The sequence below is a fragment of the Gobio gobio genome, assembly GCF_949357685.1.
Source record: "Gobio gobio genome assembly, chromosome: 24".
In the NCBI taxonomy this organism is placed as follows: domain Eukaryota; kingdom Metazoa; phylum Chordata; class Actinopteri; order Cypriniformes; family Gobionidae; genus Gobio; species Gobio gobio.
Window position 1 is genome coordinate 29,710,733 of NC_137120.1, and position 19,594 is coordinate 29,730,326.

At 35.4% G+C, this 19,594-nt stretch overlaps 1 protein-coding gene across 9 annotated transcripts in view; it reads left to right on the forward strand.

Annotated features, from left to right (window-relative positions):
- The window catches only part of ptprc (protein tyrosine phosphatase receptor type C), a 56,454-nt gene extending 38,396 nt beyond the window's left edge, over positions 1 to 18,058 (forward strand). For 8 of the 9 annotated variants that reach the window (XM_079807577.1, XM_079807580.1, XM_079807581.1 and 5 more), the window contains 32 exons: positions 876 to 935; positions 1,338 to 1,424; positions 2,018 to 2,092; positions 2,248 to 2,337; positions 3,867 to 3,959; positions 4,060 to 4,077; positions 4,186 to 4,413; positions 4,984 to 5,163; positions 5,388 to 5,492; positions 5,621 to 5,761; positions 6,530 to 6,664; positions 6,923 to 7,069; positions 7,630 to 7,844; positions 7,943 to 8,003; positions 8,186 to 8,288; positions 8,386 to 8,417; positions 8,509 to 8,609; positions 8,696 to 8,786; positions 8,882 to 8,949; positions 9,037 to 9,073; positions 9,299 to 9,396; positions 10,644 to 10,769; positions 10,854 to 11,011; positions 11,425 to 11,560; positions 14,055 to 14,201; positions 14,307 to 14,397; positions 14,531 to 14,658; positions 14,892 to 15,026; positions 15,892 to 16,014; positions 16,115 to 16,281; positions 16,371 to 16,506; positions 17,176 to 18,058. In XM_079807577.1, coding sequence (XP_079663703.1) covers positions 876 to 935; positions 1,338 to 1,424; positions 2,018 to 2,092; positions 2,248 to 2,337; positions 3,867 to 3,959; positions 4,060 to 4,077; positions 4,186 to 4,413; positions 4,984 to 5,163; positions 5,388 to 5,492; positions 5,621 to 5,761; positions 6,530 to 6,664; positions 6,923 to 7,069; positions 7,630 to 7,844; positions 7,943 to 8,003; positions 8,186 to 8,288; positions 8,386 to 8,417; positions 8,509 to 8,609; positions 8,696 to 8,786; positions 8,882 to 8,949; positions 9,037 to 9,073; positions 9,299 to 9,396; positions 10,644 to 10,769; positions 10,854 to 11,011; positions 11,425 to 11,560; positions 14,055 to 14,201; positions 14,307 to 14,397; positions 14,531 to 14,658; positions 14,892 to 15,026; positions 15,892 to 16,014; positions 16,115 to 16,281; positions 16,371 to 16,506; positions 17,176 to 17,529 — 3,866 coding nt within the window. In that variant the 3' untranslated portion in view covers positions 17,530 to 18,058. The remainder of the gene's footprint in view (positions 1 to 875; positions 936 to 1,337; positions 1,425 to 2,017; positions 2,093 to 2,247; positions 2,338 to 3,866; positions 3,960 to 4,059; positions 4,078 to 4,185; positions 4,414 to 4,983; positions 5,164 to 5,387; positions 5,493 to 5,620; positions 5,762 to 6,529; positions 6,665 to 6,922; positions 7,070 to 7,629; positions 7,845 to 7,942; positions 8,004 to 8,185; positions 8,289 to 8,385; positions 8,418 to 8,508; positions 8,610 to 8,695; positions 8,787 to 8,881; positions 8,950 to 9,036; positions 9,074 to 9,298; positions 9,397 to 10,643; positions 10,770 to 10,853; positions 11,012 to 11,424; positions 11,561 to 14,054; positions 14,202 to 14,306; positions 14,398 to 14,530; positions 14,659 to 14,891; positions 15,027 to 15,891; positions 16,015 to 16,114; positions 16,282 to 16,370; positions 16,507 to 17,175) is intronic. The other variant, XM_079807578.1, reaches the window with a different exon arrangement.
- Positions 18,059 to 19,594: the final 1,536 nt, after the last annotated feature.

Consider the following 19,594-nt stretch of genomic DNA (forward strand, 5'->3'; position numbering starts at 1 on the left):
CAAGTAAACAGTTAGTAACAAAAGCAATAGCACAATAAATACAATACAACAAATAATCAAATGAAATAAACAGTGCTCTTCAGGCAGGTCTAATATTTTTCAGGTAAATAATTCAAATAAACAACACTGCATAGTCTTCATTTTCTTTTTACAGTTCAAGAGCAGTTAGTGATTTTTTTTCGTTGATATTTGATTAACATTAAAAACGCAGACAGGAGCTTTATTAGGATGCTGTCACTTTAAGACTGAATTCACGCTAGGATCATGAGTTTTGTGTTTTCGTTCACTTCATGATGATCGACCATGTTTACTAGAATATTCGTTGAGACGGGCGTTTTTCATTTGGAGTGAATTTGTCCATTCAAGCGCAGGAAGGCTAGCCTGACAATCAAGATGTCGGGTCTGGGAACTCACCATTGGCAGGGCCCAATCTAAGGGGTGGGATAAACGATTGTCTCTCAAATTCCCTCTGCACACAATCCATAGTTTCCAAGTGACTGTCGCGGAGCCTTGGAGGGCAAAACCGCCATAGAACTCCATAGAACGGCAGCACAAGCCTGTCAAATTTCCATCTTAAAACAAAAATGTGCGAACAAGATACACGTTTTGGGCACTTTTGATCCATATACAGCACCTGCTGCAGTATTTCAATCACTGAAAACAGCGGGACGTTTTTAAAAAACTTAACTTGAAAAACACTATAGGGTGAGCTGCACCAATAAGGATTAAATTAAGCATAGTTCCATATACTAGTAAGACATAGTTCCATAGACTCGCAAATGCCGATTTTTACTTTTGCTATTTGGCGAGTGTTAATTTTAGGCCCTGTATATCTTACTAACATTGTATTTGATTAAATGATCATTATCATGTAGGGACCAGTACTTTCACACCAACCTCACCCCCACGCACCTCCTCGCAACAACACACCACTGGTAATATTGCATTTAACACTGTATTTCATGTTTTATTCATATCTGTATTGCGTTATTAACTGATTTTTTTGTTTTTAATCTGTATTTTGCTTGATGAATTTATTGCCTGAATGAAGTGATAAAACAATGCGCTCTTACTTTGGACAATTTTTAAGAACATAGTTTAGAGAACCTAAAAGTCTGAATGCATCAGGTTGCATTACATTTGTTTTCTCAATTCCTTTTTTTTTTTTTCATTGTGATTAATATTAATAAAAAAAAATGTAGGACATTTTTTACAAAAAAACATCTGGTATGCTATGTTGGGTCACCCGGTGATGTCCAGCATTCTTGAATCTCATACAGGACTGTGTAAAAGTATTTACAGGATAAACATTTGATCTAATAACCATTGTTATTTAGGGTTTACTAAAGCTAAACCCCAGAGCAGCACATCAAACTCACTCCCACTCACCACCTCGCAACAACAAAACACCACACCCACTGCAGGTAACAGTGTATTTCACTCTATGAGCCTCTTTTTGAATTACTCTCTTGCAGCTAGTGTTTTATAGTCAATCGCTAGAATTTTCAAGGTGATAAAAACAAAATCTAGTTTTAAAATCTTATTTTGATGCTTAAAATATTTTTTATACATATTAACATATTTAGAAATACATCACAGACACACTAATAATAAATTAATGGTAAAATTCCATCAAATTGAATTGAATGATCCTTACACATTTTAATTGAATAATTGAACAATCCTTAATCAATTATTCAATTCAATTTGATGGAATTTTACTATTAATTGAAATGTGTAAATCATCAAAAAAGGCTTTTTCATTGTTTATTATAGTGCCTTTGATTGTTGACATACAACCATGTATTTTGTGCAGATTCATATAATTTAATATGGGCTAAGCCTTGTACAATATTACATTGTACATTATATTGTTATATCAATTAAATAAAATGTAGCTCTTATTAATATTTAAATATTTAATTCATATTTATATTAAATTATTTCGTATTTCATCTTTTTTGTATTTGTACATAATTGTAACATTGTATTTGATTGAATGATCATTATCATGAAGGAACGAGTTCTACACTGAAAACGACTCTCACAATCTCACCCTCACGCACCCCCTCGCAACAACACAACACATCAGGTAACAGTGGGGTTTTTGTTTGTTTGTTTTTCTTCAATTTTGTCAGTTTGTCTTCAACCTATGGCATGAACATTCGCATTTTGTTGAGCCATATATTCCATACTGTAGTATTTATAAGATACAAATTTTTTGATCAAATAACCATTATCGTTTAGAGAATATTACGGAATGTGAAAACCAGACCTGCACAACAACCTTACCCGCACGCAACACCTCGCAACATCAAAACACCACACCCACTGCAGGTAACAGTGCATTTCACTCTATGGGCCAGATTTACTAAACAGGGCAAATTAGCGTGAGAATGCAATTCCAAAAAAGTTCTGCATGTTATCTACTGACGACGTGCAAATTAAAAGAACTCAGACGCATCATTTCCATAATGAACAACACAATCTACCAAGAGCAGTGTAAATTAGCGTCTGGTTTAAGACGTGCTTTTTTGGGCGGTAAATGATGCCGCAAGATTCATTTAAATACTCTCCTCCCATAAATTTTGCCTCTGAAAGGGAAAATCCTACAAATGCATATGCAATAAGATCAGCCGCAAAAATAACCCTGTCCACGCCTTTTCACCGGCGCTAATTTTTCACTGCGTGTCTTTAGTAAATCCTGACAGTAGCTGTTAGTAAATCTGGCCATATATTTCATGTTTTGATTCATTTACTAAATTGTCAGTTTTTCTTTAACATAAGTCATGAAAATAAACGAGCATATTATTGAGCTTATTAGATAAACTTCATGTAACCATTATCATTCTGATGAATGTGTAAACCTGAATAAAGCCGGGTGCACACTGTGCGATTTATAAAGTCCTTTGTGATTGTTCCTTGTCAGACTGTACGAACATGATCCCCGCTGTAGGCCATGTCACACTCGTCCGACTCTCATGCTGGCGGACCCGGGTTCGAGCCTCACATTGGTGCCGTGACCCGGATGGGAGTGAGGTTTAGGGGGGTGAGTGTAACCGAGGGCCAGCTAGTAGTTGCTGTGTGAGTAAACCTCACTCCTCTGATCTCAAGAGACGCTCTAGCGACTGACGTTAGAGGTTGCAGCCTTTAGCCTCCTTGTTAGAGCGTCCGACTCTCATGCTGGTGGACCTGGGTTCGAGCCTCGCTTGGAGCGGGCAGTTCGAACAGGAGGGGTTACAGACGCACGTCAATGACGCGTTCGGTGACACAGAGCTGCATTATATGCAGGATTGAAATGGTGGCTATAAATAAATCTCTAGCGCTCATTTTGGTCATAGTTTGTCTTGAAAAATTCATTTGACGGTCCTCGTAGGAGAAGTCACACCGTGTAGGACTGTGCGCCAAATCTTCCAGTATTTCGTCTGAGCTAAAATTTGATCGCAACTTCCATTAATCGGCTGTCGTGAACATGTCAAACTAACGATCAAAGACTTCAGATTTTAGCCTAGGATCAGAGGAATCTTTTAGGATTTGCAAAATTTGTCTCAGACGGCCAAATCGTGGCCAAAATCGCACAGTGTGCACCCGGCTTAAGACAGACAACATACTCTCACCCCCATGCAATACCTCACATCAACACGACACCAACACCAGCACAGGTAACGGTGTAATATTGATGTGTTTGAGAAGAACATAAAGTAATGCACAAATTCATGAACGCACTCCATCACAAAGCCCATCAGGTAGCAATTCAGAATCAGTGCTTATTATCTAAATGAGCTAAATGAGAATGCAGTACTTCAATATCCTGGTCAGCGAGTTTTAACTCTTTTATTGTCACTTACCACCTCAACAACATTCAGGGAAAGAGACCTTACCTCCAAGCACCACCTTCTCACTTCTCACTTCCATGCAATCCAGCTCAACCCCACCCCCAGTCACAACCAGCACCATGGGTAACATCACGCTATCTGTGTTCTCTGTACAAATGATTAACTTTTTTGTGATAAAATTGCATACCATGATGATAAACTTGTAAATATGTGCTTTTCACAGGTACCACAAAATTACAATGTGAGTATTCGTTTATTACACCGGTTGTGAGAAGTCAACTCGGATTGTGTTGTTGAGGACAAGCTATTTTATTCTTATGACTTTGTGAATATTCATATGCACTGACAGGTAATTTCAGCGTTACACAGACTGAGAACGAAGCAACAGTCTATGTGAGGGACGATGACTCTGATAACAAAAAGTACACAATCAAGTTAACAAATAATAATGAGATGTTGTTGAACATTGAAACTTCTCCCTTCAAAATACCATCTGAATGGTTAAAACCATGCTTTGAATACACCGTCAGCGTTGATGGCTGTCGGTCGCCTATAAATAACAGTATTCATTTCAACGGTAAGTGGATTTCTATTTACAGAATAATGCTATTCTGCCAGATGTTAATGTGAAGTTCTTTTGAAAGAACTTTAGTTATTGATGTGTCCATGTGTCCATTTCTATAAATTAATGTAACCAGCATGAAAATTAACATTGTAAATGTTTGGCCAAACATAGTGCTCTCTTTAGCTATTTTAAAGCACCGTTTATGCCAAATAGGTTCTATAAGAAGAAATTATTGCGTAATACTTTTATGTTTAACTGGTTATTTCCATTTTTCTAGTGATGAAGTGTTTACAAGCTACTTAATTCGTACAATTAAATTAATTAAAACTAAATGAATTATTACAAATTATATAAAGTTATCTTATGATGGGTACCCCTAAAAGGTTATATAAATGAGGCACCTGACAGAACCCTTATTTAATATTAATTTTTTTTTCTTTTAAGAGTGGGCTTACTTTATATCCTGATGATGTGCTATGAAATTGTGTTTTATTTGATTGCATTGCCTCTCATTTTTGTAATATTTTTTAGACATGGAAAGTAATGTGTCTGATTCTTTGTCAATTCTTTATTTCTTTTTAGTCTCTGAAAGTACAGACTATTCTGCAAACCTTGTGGGTGAAGAGAAAGTGTGTTTTAATGATACCACATGGAATCTGTCAGAATGTTTTAATATAACAAATGAACAGTCCTGCGAAAATATTCCCATTACCTTTAATCTAAGCACATGCATCTACACAATGAACGTCACCATGCCTCCAGGTGAGAATTTGATCAATTAAACAGAAAATAAACAAACATGTGGGGCAACATTTTTATTTGGCTTTCAAGAGTATGTATTACAGTACATTTATATACAGTTAAATATATTTATTTTATTTGTGTATTCGATAATTATGATTACTTAACATTTACATTATGTATTTACATTACAATAACTCTTCCATGAGAAAAGCTTTATCTCTCGCTCTCTCTTTTTTTTTTAGTCAAGCCTGAAATAACCTTCAATCAAACTATCCCCACTAAATTTGAGTGGAGTAATAAACCAACAGGATGTGAGGGAAAAAATCTTATGGTCCATTGCATTGATGGTAAGTAATGGCAATGTTAAATGTTTTTTTGTTGCAAATGAATAATGTCATTTTTAAAATCATATTCACATTGATGCATAAACACTAGTACTGCAGAAGATTGATTTTTCTCTTTCTTCTTTATCAAGTAGAACGTTCCAAGGAAAAAACACATCACTTGAATGAGGAGGTCTTTTTGGTGCCTTCCAAAATGTACAACTGCATTGGAAAATACAAATATTACAATACGATCATTGAAAGCAATCAAAGCACAATTAACATCACTTGCAGTGAGTTTCTGACATATATGACCTCTCACACCTGCAAATATTTCACAATAATGCCATGACATGCAATGTCAAATTTATGAAGCTGTTTCTTCAACTATATGCCCTGAGGACTTACAAACACTAGTTTTCTAGATTATTTTATTTGTTCACTAACAGTTACAAACAGTGTATATATAAAGGAGAATCCTGTTATTTTATAAAGTATATTTTTCTGAAAGTCATGATCATTTCCACCACGTCAAATGATGTGTTTAATAGCATTCTGTGGTGGAAATGACATTTTAAACATTTTCGGAATAAAATGTCCAACTGTTTTGTCTTGCTAAGGCTAATTTCACAGCTAGCATTTTATGCATCCAAAATACACACAATAAAATATAATCACATTATTTAGCATAATATGGTGAAATAATAGCTTGACTGGAAATGATGCACAATAAAAATGTATTCTTTGCAAGTGATATTCATTTTTATACAGTATCACGTCTTATATTTCATCTCAAGCTCTTCTCTGACAGTGTTGTCTAGTTGGTAAACAATGTACAGGTTCAAAACAAAATCCATACTTAAAAAGCATTTGAAAATAAATGTGGGAGGGATGTTTTATTGTGATCTGCAAATAAACTAAATAAAAATACAAAATCTGTTAATTTAATAAAACATCAGGGACATAAAGTGCTCTTAGTTGAAGAAACACCCAGCTATAAATGTTACTGTCTCATGCTTTATGTATTGCTTTGATCCTGAATTCTGTTTTGTCTTTTACAGATTTTGAAAATGAAACTGCAGTACAGTCATTCACCAACAACTCTACTAGGATCAAATGGAACCTATCCGCAAGAGATAATTGCTTAGGCATTAAATTCTATTTTTCAGGCTCTTGTAAAAACAGGACTAATCATGGTAAAAGGAAGAGCTCATTTTTTCCCTATAATATCTATTCAGTATCACTGAAATTAGATTTTGAAATGATCAGCTGTTTAACAGAATAGTCACACGCACACACAAAAAAATCCTAAAATTGTTTACTGGCACTCATGTCGTTCCAAATATAAATGCTGCGATTGTGTTTGTGGAACACTATCCCTTTAAATATTCTAAGTACTGCATTTATCAGTCAGTAAATTTGACAGTGTGCATGTCTTCCATTTATCTTTTCAGTCCTTTTAAAGTCAAAGGACGATCCCACAATCTACGAAAATAATCAATTAAGTGCATATACCTTCTACACATGCAATATTACGGCCGAAGACAAAAGGATTGACCATGTTTATTTCATAACTCATCACATAACTACACTTTCTCATGGTAAGTGTAACATTTTTCAATTATTATTTTTCTGTACAAATATATGTATTGAACACAGTTTATATGCAGGTTTATGACCTACATTATGTAAACTATATTGGAAAGTGTGATGCCAACAAAAAGAAATACCAAAACGCCACACAATATGACAAATTACTGCCTGTTATGTGAGGAATCCTGTTTTCAATTATTAATATAATATTTGATTATCCAGTGTTAGTCTTCAAACAGTGGTTTCTTGTGATGCCCTGATTAAAATAAATGTTTTATATTGTTTTGTAAAATAGATCATACTATGTATTTTTGCTATTAATGCTTACATCATATTTCACTAATTAACTCTTTATTTTGTAGTTTTATGACTGCTTTGAGGTTTTATCTTGTAGTTCAACAGAGTATTGGATTTCTTGGAAGTACCAGTAACGGGCAGTTTTTAAATCCATAACTGGAGAAATGTCATAGAGATTATGATCTAAAAGGAAATAAAGACATCTTATCAAATGATCCATATCAAATTACATATGAACTGCCCCCCCCCCCCCCCCCCTGTATTTTAATAGACCCCACTTTTACCGAGGAGGAAGTAAAAGTATCCGAAACATCCCACAATTCTTTTACTGTGGACTGCAAGACCTGGATGAAAAATTGGAATGGACCTAATGGAACATATAAAGCCATAATCACACCTAAAGGAACATATGAACAAAAGGAAGATAAGAGAAGCTGTTCATTCACATTTGACAATCTTTACTACCACACAGACTATACTTTTGAGGTATTTATTTATTTTTTGCTGCAGCCTGAATGACATTCATAATATTTTAATTTGTGTTTCGCATTTATTAATTCATTTATTCATTCTATTAAATTCAGATTATAGCCAGGAATGGTAACGGTAACGAGTCCAGTGTTAAAATTGAACGATCCACTAAGTGTAAGAACAACCTTTTTCTTACTCTAACATACCTATAATATTATTTGCATTTTTAGAAATGTTATCAAATAAAATTAAAACATAAAAACGTATTGATTTTTTTTTACAATGATAAAATGTTATAAATATAGTTATAAAGCAGAATACATTCCAAAATCTGAAGTGGTGTATTCCTCTCTCAGATAACGATAAGGCTGTCATCGGATTCTTGGCTTTCCTCATCCTTATAACATCACTTGCCCTCCTTTTTGTGTTGTACAAAATTTTCCTGCTCAAAAGAAAAAGGTCAGTTGTCAAATGTATTATTTTCGATTGATATAAAATCATACTATCAATATGAGCATAAATATGAATCTGTTTCTGATGGGATTTCTCACCAAAGGGATGTTGAAGATGAAGAGATTCTTCTTACACGTATGTTATTAGCCCATATCAAAGTTATTTAAATGTATTTTGAAAGGAAATTGATTCGATGAAATCTTTGGTTTCCCATCTCCTCTCATAGAGCCCCTGCGCCCAGTTGAGCCCATCTACGCCGACAATTTAATAGAAGCTTACAAGACCAAGGTCGCTGATGAGGGCCGTCTGTTTATGGATGAGTTTCAGGTGATTCCTTACATGATAAATCTATAGTATCTGCTTCTGCTGTTTAAATATAATAAGAAATGCATTCAGAGTCTGCTTCTCCTCAGAGCATTCCCCGAATTTTCTCCAATTACACCATCAAAGAGGCGAAGAAACAGGAAAACCAGTCCAAGAACCGCTATGTTGACATTCTGCCGTGTAAATATCACTACAATATTCATAAAGACATCCATTTACCCACAATTCCTTTAAATATTTCAATCTGAGAATTTGTTTTATGCATGATTTCGCAGATGACTATAATCGCGTTTCTCTCTCAACTGGAGGCGAACGTGAATACATCAATGCCAGCTTTATTGAGGTGAGGTTATATAAACGCATATTTTAAAGAATCACTTTCACAATTTCGAACTTATAATTGATCAAATTCTTTCTTTTTCCCATACAGGGATATCAAGAGCCAAAGAAATACATTGCAGCCCAAGGTATAAGTCCTCTTATTAAATGGATTGTTTAATATTCAGGCACATTCAAAGCAGCCAATGAACGCACACTTTGACCCCACCTTCAAAATCACTGTTGCTTGGCAAACATAAAATGCAGGGAAATTGTTTACGCCAACAATTAAGATTATTAAATGTAAAAATGAACTGCCATATGAAGTTTAAATAATAGCAACATTAAAACATTTTGTTGGGCGTGTTTTCCAGGACCCAAGGATGAGACTATTGATGATTTCTGGAGAATGGTTTGGGAACAAAAGTCATCCATTATCGTCATGGTCACCCGTTGTGAGGAAGGAAACAAGGTAAATGGATGTTGTTTGGTCTAGTGTTTGTTTTTTAAGAACTATCTTTTTTCTACTATTACAGTATTTATTAATATTTAGAATTAGCTTTTTATTTTCATTTTAAGTTGTTTTTTTATATTTCTACATATTTTACTTTAGCTTTAATTTTAGTACTTAAAGTAAAAAAAAAAGTATAAAAAAGTATAAAAAAAAAAAAAAAAAATATATATATAATTTATTCAGTTACCAAAACAACATTTCCAATTGTGCTTAAGTTTTTCCATCTAATATTTATATTTTATTTTATTTCAGCTTCATTTCAGTTACCGAAAACTATTATTAGCCGTTTTGGTTTGACCTTTTTGTTAAAGGAATAGTTCACTTTTAAATAAACTTTTGCTGATAATTTACTCACCCCCATGTCATCCAAGATGTCCATGTCTTTCTTTCTGCAGTCGAAAAGAAATTAAGGTTTTGGATGAAAACATTCCAGGATTTTTCTCCATATAATGGACTTCAATGGGCTCCAAACGTTTCAAGGTCCAAATGACAGTTTCAGTACAGCTTTAAAGGGCTTTAAACGATACCAGACGATGAATAAGGGTCTTATCTAGCAAAACGATCCGTTTCTGCGAGAAACCGAGCAGTATTTATGCTATTATTTTACCTCTTATCAGACGAGCGGGATCATCTCTGAGCTCAGCCATAACTTCCGCCAAGTCAGGTCAAATACGATCGTGGTCATAGATATATCGATCGTAGATGCCTCATTCTACTGATCCGTGAAGGCGCTAATGAGGCATCTACGTATACATCTATGACCACTCTCGTATTTGACCTCACTTTGCGGAAGTTATGGCTGAGCTCAGAGCTGATCACGCTCGTCTGAAAAGAGGTAAAATAATAGCATAAATACTGCTCGGTTTCTCGCAGAAACTGATCGTTTCACTAGATAAGACCCTTATTCATCGTCTGGTATTGTTTAAAGCCCTTTGAAGCTGTACCGAAACTGTAATTTGGACATTGAACCGTTTGGGGCCCATTGAAGTCCATTATATGGAGGAAACCCCTGGAATGTTTTCATCCAAAACCTTAATTTCTTTTCGACGGCAGAAAGAAAGACATGGACATCTTGGATGACATGGGGGTGAGTAAATTATCAGCAAAAATGTATTTAAAAGTGAACTAATCCTTTAACAATAACTACAATCTTTGCTTCAGTCTATTATATATTTCCACTGACTGCTGCTTTTTTGTCCTCTCAGATCAAATGCGCTCAGTACTGGCCATCTCTGGACAGAGAGACTGAGATTTTCGAAGATTTTGTCGTGAAAATCCGATCTGAGGAACACTGCCCTGATTATATCATTCGCTATCTGGTTCTGGCTAATGTAAGTGTGCGCGGTCTGGTCATTCTTACATGCTTTATTCAGACGGTTTTACCTTAATGTGTGTGTGTGTGTGTTTGTGTACAGAAGCGAGAGAAAGCCTCAGAAAGAGAGGTCACTCATATCCAGTTCATCAGCTGGCCTGACCATGGTGTGCCTGCAGACCCCTGCCTGCTTCTGAAGCTCAGGAGAAGAGTCAACTCCTTCAAGAACTTCTTCAGCGGTCCGGTTGTGGTCCACTGCAGGTAAGAGGGGACCATAGAGATTACTACACTCTAAAAAAAAAGGTTCTATATGGCACCAAAAATGGTTCTTGGCTCGTAATCATAGGGGAACCTTTTTTAGTGCTATATAGCACCAATTTTGGTGCTTCAGTGGTTCTTCAGCGGTTCTTCAGAGGTGCTATATAGCACCTTAGTCAAAGAACCGCTGAAGAACCGCTGAAGAACCTCTGAAGAACTGCTGAAGAATCACTGAAGCACCAAAATTGGTGCTATATAGCACTAAAAAAGGTTCCCCTATGATTACGAGCCAAGAACTATTTTTGGTGCCATATAGAACCTTTTTTTTTTAGAGTGTACATATTAAAAAGGTAGTTGTCTAAAGGGTCAGTTGGAATTGATTAATATTAATGTGAATGTTGGCGTATCGTCTATAGTGCAGGTGTTGGCCGCACAGGAACCTATATTGGCATTGACGCAATGATTGAAAGTCTTGAGGCGGAGGGCAGAGTGGACATCTATGGATATGTGGCAAAGCTACGTCGCCAGCGTTGCCTCATGGTCCAAGTGGAGGTAAGTGAGACTGCAGGGGGAAAAAAGATCAATTTGGTCATATAAACCTTGAAACTAAATGATAAACCTAACTTGGGCTAAATATTTAGAGAATATGCAAAAATAATATTTTGATGCATTTAAAGGGTTAGTTGTCATCAATTACTCACCCTCATGTCATTCCAAACTCGTAAGACTTTCGTTCATTTTCAACACATGAAGAGAAATCTGAGAGCTTTCGTTCCTCCATTGACAGTCCATGCAACTACCATTTTGTTGCATGAATGCATGGGTGTCGGAAGCAAAAAAAATGTGGGTGAGTCCTCAGAAATGTTTTACTGGAGTAGATGCCAATTACATTAAGTAAAAATATACCGCTTTGCTTGCTAAACGTATAGTTCGGGAAGACAAAATTACAGAAATCGCCATATCATTGAGAGCGGTAGTAGTGTAAGTGTAAGCCGCACAGCATCTAGTTTTGACACAAATCGACCCGCGGTCCCATCACATATCAAATCGGAAAGGCATTTATTTTCAATAAAAATGAAGAAAATATTTGAAAAGTGGAAATAAAGCGTCTAACGTTTTTAATAATAAGTGTTTATCGATTAGGGGTAGGTAAACAGACATGTGCTGAATGTTAGAGATGATAAACGTGAGTGGGTCCAATATCATTGATCGTAAAAAGTAGGTGGGTCTTGTCCCACCCACATACAAGGGTTCCGACGCCCATGCATGAATGAATGAACCTCACTGGTTCTTGCTGAAGCTCAAACGTGCTGCGTAACACGAGAATGAATTAGAATCACAATTAGCTTTTGGAATGGCACTATTTTGTGTGTGCGTGTGTTTTTGTGTGTATAAGTGTGTGTGTGATGGTTGTTTTGTCTGTTTTGCACTAGAGATTCACCCCTTCACTGTTCGAGTCCTTTTTTTCTGCATCCTGGCTGATTTGTAGATTGTATGCACAAAAAAACGTTTGCCAATTTCCCATTAATTTCCTATGGGGGTCATTTTTGACCCGAAGGTCCTGAGTGTGACTATTTTTTTATGACCACTTAGACTTTTCAAATCCTGTCCCCAATTTTTTTGGGTGTTCATATACCAAGTATCAATAAAGTCACCAAGTTTTGGACCATTCTGATGAAGCTACGATTTTTAAATTTTTTTTTTTATAAAACGCAAGATCCACTATACACTCTAAAAAAAAAAAAGGTTCTATATTGCACCAAAAATGGTTCTTGGCTCGTAATCATAGGGGAACCTTTTTTAGTGCTATATAGCACCAATTTTGGTGCTTCAGTGGTTCTTCAGCGGTTCTTCAGAGGTTCTTCAGCGGTTCTTCAGAGGTTCTTCACCGGTTCTTCAGAGGTTCTTCACCGGTTCTTTGACTAAGGTGCTATATAGCACCTCTGAAGAACCGCTGAAGAACCACTGAAGCACCAAAATTGGTGCTATATAGCACTAAAAAAGGTTCCCCTATGATTACGAGCCTTTTTTTTTAGAGTGTAGTGGTAAAAATTAGCTATTGCGTGATAAAAATGCTCAATGTGTCCACCGTTTGGCACCGATCTCATTAAAAAAATTGCTTTCATGAGGCCTAGGCTTGACTCTAAAATGAAATACAGCTTTAATAAAAGTAAAATTATATATATATATATATATATATATATATATATATATATATATATATATATATATATATATATATATATATATATATATATACACATTTTTCATTATATTCAATGGGAAAAAATGGGTCATAATTATTGCATAAATATTAATTATAAATCATAAAATTATCTCAAAACTTGACTCTAAAATGAAATACAGCTTTAATAAAAGTAAAATTATATATATATATATATATATACACATTTTTCATTATATTCAATGGGAAAAAATGGGTCATAATTATTGCATAAATATTAATTATAAATCATAAAATTATCTCAAAACTTGACTCTAAAATGAAATACAGCTTTAATAAAGTAAAATTATATATATATATATATATATATATATATATATATATATATATATATATATATATATATATATATATATATATATATATATATATATATATATATATATATATATATATACATATATATATATACATATATATATATACACATTTTTCATTATATTCAATGGGAAAAAATGGGTCATAATTATTGCATAAATATTCATTATAAATCATAAAATTATCTCAAAACACCAAAAAAGAAAAGAAAAAATATTATTGAACAAAAATATTTTTCATTGATTTTACTCAAATCTTTTTTTATCTTAATCCCGCCCTCCGGGTCATTTTTGACCCGAAGGTCCTGAGTGTGACCCATTAATGAAGAACCCCAGAGGGTTAAATATTTTACACTATTAAACCATACATGTGTTGGTTAAGTCTGGCAAAATTTGATCGTTTTGTTGACAAACAAAATCTTTATTTTACATTTGGTTTATTCATATTTAAGTGTTTTTGTGTGTGTGTTGTTGCTTTTGTCAGGCCCAGTACATACTGATCCACACCGCTCTGATAGAGTACAACCAGTTTGGAGATACAGAGCTCTCATTGTCTGAATTCCACTCAGAGCTCAGCACCCTCAGGCAGAAAAATGGAAGTGACCCCAGTTTGCTTGAAATGGAGTTCCAGGTTTGTCCTCCTCTTATGATTGTCCCCTGTTATGGACACTGAAGTGTTCTGTATAATGTGTATTTGATTATTAATGCAGCATGTTTTCTTGTTGTTTTTATAAAGAGACTCCCCAAATTTAAAAACTGGAGAACATTTAACACAGGAAGCAGTGAGGACAACAAGAAGAAAAACCGCTACTCGTCTATTATCCCATGTGAGTGATCACCAACTTTATTCAACTGTTCTGCAGATTCTACAGTATTATATTTACAGTATAGATACAGCACATTATGTATTCATTGTTAATGAACAGCAAACTGAGTAACCAGCAAACGTTTCTGTTCCAGATGACTTTAACCGAGTCCTGTTCAGACTGGACATTGAGGGCAACCAGACCAGTGACCCTGAGGATGAGGATTTTTCATCAGACGAGGAAGAAGAATCTAATGAATACATCAACGCTTCATTCATTAGTGTACAAAACTTGATCCGCTTGATTTTATATTATCTAATATATCATTTTTTAATTACAGTAATTCGAATGGGAGAGAACATGTGCTTAACTGTAATGCAAATCAGGTTTTTTTTTAAAAAAATTTAAAAGCTTAGTTTTATTTCATTCTTTTATATTTGTGATTTGTATTGATATCTAAGTGTGTGATAATATGTTAATCTCAACCAAATATGTTTGTTATTGCTTTCCAACAGGGCTACTGGTGTTATAAGAGTCTGATCGCTGCACAGGGGCCTTTACCAGACACAACAGAAGAGTTCCTGCTCATGCTGTATCAGCAACAAACTAAAACACTGATCATGCTCACCGACTGCCAAGAGGACGGCAAGGTAAGACCTCCCACAATACCAGAGGGATAGATAGATAGATAGATAGATAGATAGATAGATAGATAGATAGATAGATAGATAGATAGATAGATAGATAGATAGATAGATAGATAGATAGATAGATAGATAGATAGATAGATAGATAGATAGATAGATAGATAGATAGATAGATAGATAGATAGATAGATAGATAGATAGATAGAGACAGACAGATAAACAACAGATAAACAGACAGACAGAGATAGATAGATATAGACAGACGGATGGATGGATAGACAGACAGACAGATAAATAGACAGACAGACAATAGATAGATAGATATAGACAGACGGATGGATGGATAGACAGACAGATAGATAGACAGACAGACAGACAGACAGACAGACAATAGATAGATAGATAGATAGATAGATAGATAGATAGATAGATAGATAGATAGATAGATAGATAGATAGATAGATAGATAGATAGATAGATAGATAGATAGATAGATAGATAGATAGATAGATAGATAGATAGATAGATAGATAGATAGATAGATAGATAGATAGATAGATAGATAGATAGACAGACAGACAGACAATAGATAGATAGATATAGACAGACGGATGGATGGATAGACAGACAGATAGATAGACAGACAGACAGACAGACAATAGATAGATAGATAGATAGATAGATAGATAGATAGATAGATAGATAGATAGATAGATAGATAGATAGATAGATAGATAGATAGATAGATAGATAGATAGATAGATAGATAGATAGATGATAGATAGATAGATAGATAGATAGATAGATAGATAGATAGATAGATAGATAGATAGATAGACATTTACAAGCCATATCTCTGTTTTTTCAGGATTATTGCAGTCAATACTGGGGAGATGAAAAGAAAGTATTCGGAGAGATGGAAATTGAGGTGAAAAAGACAGAAAGCTTCCCAACGTACGTCAGACGGCGCCTGGAAATACAGGCCACAAAGGTAAAGTCCCTGTCCTCAGCAGGAATATCTGTCGTCATTAACCGCAGACATGTTTTCTGATACATGTGAAGTAACTGATCCATCTTGAATCCTGTAATAGAAGAAAGAGATCTTGGAGGTGGATCAGTACCAGTTCCTGAAATGGAGAAGCAGTGAACTTCCAGAGAACGCTCAGGAGTTAGTAGAGATGATTAGGAACATCAGAGAGAGCGGCAATTATGACAACAGCAAAATGAACAGGGATGTCCCTATGGTGGTGCACTGCAAGTAAGTCCCAATACCACACACCTTTCTTTCCCAGATGGAAGGATGGATGGATGCAGTTTTAAATGTCCTTTTTGTTTTTTATTTTCCAGCAATGGATCATCGCGCACTGGAATCTTCTGTGCCTTATGGAATCTCATGGACAACGCGTTGACAGAAAAGTTGGTGGACGTCTTCCATGTGGTCAAAAACATGCGCAAAGAGAGGCAGGGAATTATAGAAACAATCGTAAGTTCTTGCTTTGTAAATAAAAACAATAGAACAATGACTTTATCTCACAATTGCACCTTAATTTCTCACAGTTGTGACTTTTTCATCAGCGGAATTTCACGGAAGTCCAATTACCTTTTTATTTTTTACTTTGAAACAGAAATGGACTTAAAAAAATCACTATAAAATTTGTTTTTCACACTAGAAATTGATATTGTAGTGTCTTTTATGACCCTGGGTTATCTTGTTCCATGTATTACACGTTCATAGAACCTGGGCTAATTGAAACTGTGTATCTTTGCTAACCTTTGCTAAATGTGAAATAATGTATTTAAAGGGATAGTTCACCAAAAAATGAAAATTCTGTCAAGTGAAAAGAATATATTTTGAAGAATGTTGGTAAGCAGACAGTTGGCGGCACTCATTGACTTCCATAGTAGGAAGTATCTTCATTTCACTTCAACAGAAGAAAGAAACTCATACATGTTTGGAACAACGTGAGTGTGAGTAAATGATGACAACGTTTACATGTTTTTGGGTGAACTATCCCTTTAAGGAGATTTCAACACAAAATGTTGTGTAGTTTACAAATGTATATCACATAAAAGTCCTTCAACGATCAAAGAACCGACTATATTAGCTTCTGCTGCATGTTCAAATGCTCAAGTATTTCTTAACTCTCCACAGGAGCAGTACCGGTTCCTCTACACGGCTCTAGAGAGCGCTTTCCCGGTGCAAAACGGCGCCGTGAAGACACCGACTGCAAACGACAGCGTGCAGGTCATCAGCGAAACGACGGCTCTCCTCACCGAGCCCAACAGCACTACCGGTGCTGACCAGAAGGTGGCGGAAGACAGCAAAGCCGAGGAGAGCAGTGAGCAGGGAGCCACGGAGAGCAGTGAGCAGGGAGCCACGGAGAGCAGTGAGCAGGGAGCCACGGAGAACAGCAGCACTGCCGCGGCATCACCAGCAGAGGGAGACGGCGAGAAAACCTCAACGGAGGGCACCACCAACGGCCCTGCTGCCACCGCTGCGGTTTAGAGGCCGTTTTTGAGTTAAAAATTTAATGTTTTCAATGCATTTGACACCAAGTGTCTCAAAACGTTTTTTTAACATGCTTTTGATTTCTTACATTTGAGTTTTACTGTACATTGGAGAATTCAGGTCGGATCAAACCGATCCACTTACGTTTCTGCCTCAGGTTTTGACTTTCTGTATAATGATGCTGTTTGTGTGGAATCTGTGCATATTGATAATGTGTATTTACATGTGTAAAGTTTTTTTGCTTTATGATTTGATTTTTAGGCTATCAAATTGCGTTTTTGAATGTATTGTAAAATAAGACCTTACAAACGATATATTTTTTGTAATGTTCTAGTTTGGAAACTGTATCAAAGCATCTTATTGCGTCTAAATTATGTTCGAGAGCAGCAAAGATGACTTTGCACTACAGAGCTGTCATCAAACTATCTGTCATTTCATTGCTTTCCCCCCCCCGATCGCTCAATACGTGTTTCATTTTAAGCAGATGTAACTTAACAAAAAAGAATAAAGGATAGCTTGAACAATACGACTGTTGTTGTTTTTTTATTCACCCGGTGGTGGTTGGGAAACACGAGCTCGCGCGTAACTCGTTTGATGCAGGTCGAACCCAATTTATGGTTTATTTTAACACTCTTTATAGTTTATTTAACTTGTTTCTGTCCTCGTCAGGTGCACGAACCTGGCCTAGAAAATGTAAGTAAGCTGTCTAATGTAAAACCAGCATAATATGCCTAAAACAAGCATTTGTAATACAAACATGAGCCACAAGATGGCGCGTGCTAACAAAGAAGCGAGTAGCCTACACAGATTTTATTTTTACATGTGTTTTTTTTAAGGATGAATAATGGCTACACGGTTTAAATAAAAATGTATTTGTGATGATAGACTGGTAAATATACGAGTTATTGTTATATATAATTTGTGAACGCATTTATCAGAAATATTTTTTTAATATTTTAATATAAATGTGAATGGGAGTAGGCCTATAAAGAAAATATTTTTACTTGATTTGACAAAATATATAGCGTAAGAGGGTGAAAATGTTTTATTGACTGAAATGATGGTTTTGTTGACTACTTGTCTCACTTCATTTCATTTTCCCCTTTAAGTCGGTAAAAGAAAAATGGGGCATCAAAAGCCCTGCAGTGATTCAGGAGAAAGAAATGATTGTCTTCTCATAACACACTGACTGGAATAAATAAATAAAAATCTATATTCTTAAAATAAAATCATATTAGTGTAGGCCCAAATTCAGCGGCCAATTGTGGATGAATCGTTGAAATTTAAAGCTCACTATCTCTGTCTGTTTTTATTGCATACCCACCGTATTTTATATTTAAAAAAATCATGGTTTTCTTTTTCTTTTTGCTTTTATAGTTATGAAGATAAAAATGATATATCAAAGTAAAATTTTTGCCTGAAATATAAACCTTCAAAATATCTAATTATACCTGCAGCAATGTTGACCTTTTAACCATAAATAAGTGCTGGAACATTATAAAGGGCAGCATGAGGTGAACGCGAGCGGGTTTTACTGTCTGTGCGGGTCAAAGAGGGAAATTCCCTTTAAATAAATCATCAGTGAATCTGCGGAGCAGCATTTGCATTCAGCTGTCACATGTAACTCCACCCAGCCATGCAATTATCATACCATCTTCTATGCAACATTTGTGACGGATGTTTCCCTCTTTGAACGTATACTAGGTTTGTGTATTTATGTAAAAGTCTTCTCTACTGTATCTCCAGTAGGTTATATAGGCCTATGTGAAAGTGGCCTTATACTCTCTGTAATTAGTGCTTCTCTGTGACGGGTTTCGCCTCTAATTGAGCATTTCAAGCTCACACTAAATATAGCAAATGAATTCAGAGATGTTCAAATGTTCTCGGCGGTTACTCGTTATGCATGTTAACATGCTAGGCTGCATGTTTGGAACTGGCAGAAAATGCATGAAGTATGAGCGCAGGGCTTTATTTTTAATGCATTTAGCAGATGCTTTACCCACAGTCACTTCTTTCTTTAGTTTTAGGCACAAACACTGCCTTTATAATGGTATTGTTGTTT